Source organism: Lycium barbarum, chromosome 6 (genome assembly GCF_019175385.1).
Source record: "Lycium barbarum isolate Lr01 chromosome 6, ASM1917538v2, whole genome shotgun sequence".
In the NCBI taxonomy this organism is placed as follows: domain Eukaryota; kingdom Viridiplantae; phylum Streptophyta; class Magnoliopsida; order Solanales; family Solanaceae; genus Lycium; species Lycium barbarum.
This window is the reverse complement of record NC_083342.1, coordinates 107525344-107531581: the sequence shown is the minus strand read 5'-3', so window position 1 is coordinate 107531581 and position 6238 is coordinate 107525344. Positions and strand designations below refer to the sequence as shown.

The 6238-nt window shown below is 36.5% G+C and overlaps 1 protein-coding gene across 1 annotated transcript; it reads left to right on the top strand.

The window, feature by feature from the left end:
* Window positions 1-483: 483 nt before the first annotated feature.
* Window positions 484-3656, top strand: LOC132645311 (pentatricopeptide repeat-containing protein At3g62470, mitochondrial-like). The gene is made up of 2 exons (XM_060362225.1): window positions 484-2851; window positions 3215-3656. Exon 1 carries the CDS (start codon window positions 624-626, stop codon window positions 2787-2789), a length of 2166 nt encoding a protein of 721 aa, XP_060218208.1. The 5' UTR covers window positions 484-623; the 3' UTR covers window positions 2790-2851; window positions 3215-3656.
* Window positions 3657-6238: the final 2582 nt, after the last annotated feature.

Sequence of the window (6238 nt, the reverse complement as noted above, 5' to 3'; positions counted from 1 at the left end):
AGCCTTGCCTTGCGATTTTTTTTTACTGAGCGGGAGTTCGAACCTAGCACCTTTGGGGTATTTTCGGCCACTTTTTTAAGCGCAAAACAAAAATTAAAGATCAGTAATTTGAAGGGCAAAAATTAAAGACCAGTAATTTGAAGGGCAAAAATTAAAGACCACCCGAAAAGGACAATCCGCTCAAAAAAATGAACATTAAGATCTAATCACTTATTTAGTTTGAATAAGTCTTAATCATTAAAATCTCGAACAAAGTTTTTAGGCTTCATTTATTTTTATTAAGATTAAGACGTCTGAATCTGAATGATTAAAATGTTTTCTCTAGATCTAAACACTGAATGATTAAGATTGTTTGTTTTTCAACATTAAATGTGCATAATATATTTATTCAAACATAATAAATATACAATTCAAATAAAAAAGTAATTATATATAAAAAATAAATAGAGTACAAATTTAATAAACTAAAATAAATGAGGCAGGTAAATAGTCCCCAATCACTCAATCAGCCCCTTCCCTATTACAGAACCCCAACTCTCGCCGCTGCGATCTGCAAAACCAGCACAAAAGTCCCATCTTTGTGGCAAATTCTTCACTTTCAATGGACTCCAAATAGCTATTCTATGAGAAATCTTGAAAAAGTTGCAATCTTTAAACCTTCTCAACACTCAATTTCACTACTCAACTTCAATGGCCAACTCCTCAACAGCACCGCCATCCAGTTATCCTCTTTGGATGATCAACAAGCCACAAGGCTACGAGGAAGAGAACAAGCCTCCCTTCTTGTTGGTAGCTCTTTGCCCTTGTCTCGTTTGTTTCCTGGTTTTGGTTATTGTAGTATCCATCTTTCTCATTGTCAAGTTTCATCTCTTTTGCCACACCCCACTTCACTCTTTACTTTTCAAGAAAACTTGCCAATGACTAATCTCAGAAATATTTGGCCTCTCTTCCCAAAAGGGTGTTCTTATTTTACCAATATTCATCCAGATGTGAAGTATTTGAAGTTGAATTCCAGGCAGTTCAGTACTGTAAATTCTTCTCAAGAAAAGTTGCCATTTAGTAATCCCAGAAAGATTTGGCCTTTTTCGTCAAAAGGGTGTTTTTATTTTACCAATATTCATTCAGATGTGAAGCTTTTGAATTTGAATTCTAGGCAGTTAAGTACTGTAAATTTTTCTGAAGAAAAGTTGGCATTTAGTAATCCCATAAAGATTTGGCCTTTTTCGTCAAAAGGGTGTTTTTATTTTACTGGTGTTCATCCAAATGTGAGTTGTAGGGGGATTTGTAGTTATGTAGATAATGATGGTGAGTTAGAAAGTGATAATGATGTTGAAAGTGAGACTGATGAGAGTGTGGTGGAGTCGAAGGCGGATCCTAAAGAGGTGGATAGGGTGAGTAAGGTTATTGATGAACTGTTTTCGTTGGATAGGAATATGGAGGCTGTTTTGGATGAATGTGGGATAAACTTAAGCCATGATTTGGTAGTAGATGTGTTAGAGAGGTTCAAGCATGCTAGAAAACCAGCATTCAGATTCTTTTGTTGGGCGGCTCAGAGGCCAGGGTATGCTCACGATTCAAGAACGTATAATGCAATGATGACAATACTTGGAAGGGCGAGGCAGTTTGAGACTATGGTCTCGATTCTTGAAGAAATGGGGGAGAAAGGTTTGCTTACAATGGAGACGTTTTTGATCTCCATGAAAGCATTTGCTGCAGCAAAAGAGCGGAAGAAAGCTATTGGGATGTTTGAGTTGATGAAGAAGTACAAGTTTAAAGTTGGGGTGGAGACAATCAATAGTTTGCTTGATGCCCTAGGAAGGGCAAAGCTTGGGAAAGAAGCACAATTATTGTTTGAGAAATTGGAGCATAGATTTACACCAAATTTACAAACATATACAGTTTTGCTCAATGGTTGGTGTAGGGTAAAAAATCTGATGGATGCTGGTAAAATCTGGAATGAGATGATTGATAAGGGTTTTAAACCTGATGTTGTCGCCCATAACACGATGCTGGAAGGGCTGTTAAAGTGTAAAAAAGGGTCCGATGCAATCAAGCTATTTGAGGTTATGAAAGCAAAGGGTCCATCACCTAATACAAGAAGTTATACGATCTTGATCCGAGATTTGTGTAAGCAGGGTAAGATGGATGAAGCAGTTGCCGGCTTTGAGGAAATGCTTAATTCCGGATGTGAGGCAGATGCTGCAACTTTTACCTGTTTGGTAACAGGCTTTGGAAATCAAAGGAAGATGGATAAAGTCTTCGCATTGCTGAGAGAGATGAAGGAAAAGGGATGCCCACCTGATGCACGACTGTATAATGCACTGATCAAATTAATAGTAAATCGACGAATGCCGGATGATGCGGTTATGCTATACAAAAAGATGATCCGAAATGGAATTCAACCAACTCTGCACACTTACAATATGTTGATGAAATCATTCTTCATGACAAAAAACTATGAAATGGGTCATGCAACTTGGGAGGAGATGAGTCTGAGGGGTTGCTGTCCCGATGAAAATTCTTACACTGTTTACATTGGAGGGCTTATACTGCAGGGGCGATCTATGGAGGCTTGTAAATACTTGGAAGAAATGATAGACAAAGGCATGAAAGCACCTCAACTTGACTACAACAAATTTGCAGCTGATTTTTCTCGGGCTGGTAGGCCTGATATACTGGACGAGTTGGCTAAGAGGATGAAGTTCTCCGGAAAGTTTGAGGTCTCAAGTCTCTTTGCTAGGTGGGCTGAGATGATGAAGAGTAGAGTAAAGTGTAGGGATCCCAGCTGATTTGCAATGCCAATATTAATGACAAAGGAGTGTCATATTTTGTTATCAGAATATCTTATAAGGTCTGAATTATGAAAACTCATTCTTATTCCAGCTGTAAATCCCTCTTGTCATAGAACATTTTGTATTTCGTATGTTTACCTAGTTAAATCATTTGTTCTTTTGGCATTTCGTTAGGCTTCTTTGGTTATTTAAGCATCTTTTCGCTGTGATTTTCTTTTTTCCTTTATAAGAACTGCATACAATTTGATGAGTTTCCCCTCTGCCCTTTAGCAGCCTCCATAATTGCATTTGTACTTGCTTTCTTTACTTCACCTCTTCGATCCCAGGGCTTGCATGAGACGCTTGATATTCTTGTGCTGTAGTATGTTTCGCTGTACCTTCTGTTACAATTAAAGCACTGAAATCATACCTATATTTTCCAGCTGCAAATGACAAAAAAAGACGTAAAGCTGTACTGCAGATGGAATCGTATGGAAGTTTTCTTTCAGGATCTCAGATTTAATACATTATGATGGAAAAAAGCAAAAATTTGAGATTGTGGGTGGAGGATTAGCACATAACAGGTAGATATGTATAGTTGCTTGAGCAAGTTCTTTACAAATTGAACAGTTTGGGGCGCAGTAATTGCTAAAATAGTCTTTCAAGGAGAAGGCGAAGGAAAGGCCAGTTTGAGTCATAAAGTTGTTGATGACTCAAGGTTTATATTAGGAAAGGAGAATGAGTGGATGAGGGGTAGCTTTTGGCCCAATCATCCAATTTGCTCCAACATCTCCAAGCAAACATGTATGGTTCTATAGTCAATGTAATTTCGTCACTTCATGTACATTGGCCCGAGGAAATACAATTATACAAATTTCTGCGTCATTTTCTTCCTCTTCTTCTGCCCATATTAGATGAAAGAAAAAGAATCTTAAAAGTTCCCTTTACTTGCCATCTCTTCTTTGGTTCCAAACAGAGGATTGGTATTTTTCTTGCACTTGCTGCCTACTCTGTCAGTTGCTAGTGGAACAATTTAAAGAATTTTCCTCAGTTTTCAACTTGTAACAAACATTTAAGTTGAATGTGCAGTTGCTATAATGAGGGAGTAGTAGCTGTGTCTCATGTTGGATGTTAACTCATCTCAGGAAAACTTCAGTTTATTCTCTGAAGCAAAGTTTTATATATACATATTACAGATCCACAGCAGATCAGAACTTGCACAAGAAAGTTGAATGTGCAGTTGTCAGATTCGGTTGCATGGTTCTTAAACAAACATCTATACAGTTCTATGACTAACTTCCTTTTTTGGTAAACAGGAAACTTTATTGATCTGTGAAAAATATTAGTACTACTATTTTTCTCAAGAAATAGATTATAATATTATTAGTTCTACTCAATTTAGCTAGATTGTCACCTTGTTCCCTTCTCTAAACACAGACAACTAATAGAACAAATCATTTTTTGGAAAAAGTGTAACCTTGGAGAACTAGGAAATACACTTTGAAATATCAAAAGGATATACACCTTAGATTCAGATGGATGTCTGTATTACTTCAAGGAATTGGCATAAAATTTACAAAGACATGGAAATTTGCTCTTCCACTGCACTTGAACAGAGGAAAGGGACATAATGACATAAACAACCAATGATTTTATGATGATGAGAGTTAATTAATAACATGGATTGACAGCTAGAAGGACTGCAGAAGGGGTTTTAATTTGAAGTATGGGGCTTGAACACCTGCAAATAGTTCTGGTTGTAGTAGAAAGAAGACATTCACTAATCACTGCTGTGGAGTAGTACTACAACTTATTTGATGCAAAATCCCATTATTAGCTAAGAATTTGGATATAATAGCCTTTCGAGCTTGTGATACTTTTTTTTTTGTTGTTGTTTAAATATTAGGAAAGGGGAAGAAAAGCGGGAAAAGGATGCTGCGCTATTAATGGGATTTGAACCCTCCTCTGAACTGTGATTGACACTAATGCATAAATTGTAACAAAGTGACGTAACAATATTGAATTTGTCACGCAACATATTATTAGTATAAAATAATATTTAAATTGTTGCATGAGTTATATAAGCTAGTATTAATAATGTAAAGAGCTTTATCTTACCCAAAAAAGGATTATTTTTTTATAACTTAACGACATTGAATAATTAAAGGATGAGCAGAATATATAAGTAAAAATATAATCAAATTTCTCGTATAGGTAATTTAATTAGTAGGGATGAGAGGTCAAAGATATATTTACACAACTAAGAATTAAAAAATGTTTAAGCTTTTGAAATATGTATTCAATTAGTGTACCATATACAAGAAATTATTATTATTATTATTATTATTATTATTATTATTTGTTATTATTATTATTATTATTATAATTCACAATTTTTTATCATTTCGGCATTTTTACCAGCTCACGCGCACGCATCACATTTATCTTCGCGTAATTTAATAATAGCATTTACTTACTATTGAATTTCAAATATATTATCGCCCGGCTATTACGGCGTCATTTTATTTTCATCTAAATATTAATAAACACATACTTCATATTAGAGGGGTATTTTAGCACACTCAGTATATGATTAATTTAAAATGGGTCTCTTATTTAAATTTAGAAGCCAAACTATTTCTTCCATACAACCCAATATTTTAAAACAACCAGCCCATACTTTAATACCCAACCCACATTTTAGCCAATTCAGCCCACTCCATTACCCGACCCGATCCGGCCCAATTCCCATTTAACAAGGGAAACCCTAAAAAGGGTTTCCCTCAATATCCCCACCATCCGCCGCCTCCCTCCATTTCTCTCCCTTCTCTCTACCCCACTCTCCCCGCTCCCTTCTCTTCTTCATCATCATCTCCCTCGTCCCCACCACGCCGCTCCCCTCCTCGCGCCTCTTCATCATCATTACCACCCCACCACCGCACTTCCCCCCGCTCCTCTCTCCTTTTTCTGCAACTCAAAAGAGCCAAAACCCTATAAATGGTCGCGGGTGAAATCGTTTAGGGACAGGTTTTAGAACCCCCAAAAATTGCCTTACTAAAACGAGTTCTTGAACCCCAAAAATCCCTGATAATCCCTTGCAAACTGAGAGATCTTAAACCCGAAGATCACTGAAAAAGAATCTTGAAACCCTGAAATTTCCTAAAAATATATATATATATATATATATATATTAAGTTTTCAGTAGTCATAAGAAATTCTAAACGTCGAGTCAAGAACACTAAATCAATTTTCTATATTTTGCTTGCCTCTGTGTCGCTTTTAATCCGAGCATCGCAAACTCGGATTTAACGAGTGTAGATCCGAGAACCCCCGCACCTCAGTTCGCTGCACTCGAAAAAGGTGAACAACTCTTCTCTATTTAGTTGATTTCAGTTTCAGCAGTTTAAGAGGTGTTTATATGTTTATATGCTAGATTCGGTTTATGTTTAGTTAGATATGCTTCTGTG

What these genes read in the sequence shown, in the direction of transcription:
- LOC132645311 (XM_060362225.1), top strand. Translation starts at nt 624, where the DNA reads ATGAGAAATCTTGAAAAAGTTGCAATCTTTAAACCTTCTCAACACTCA.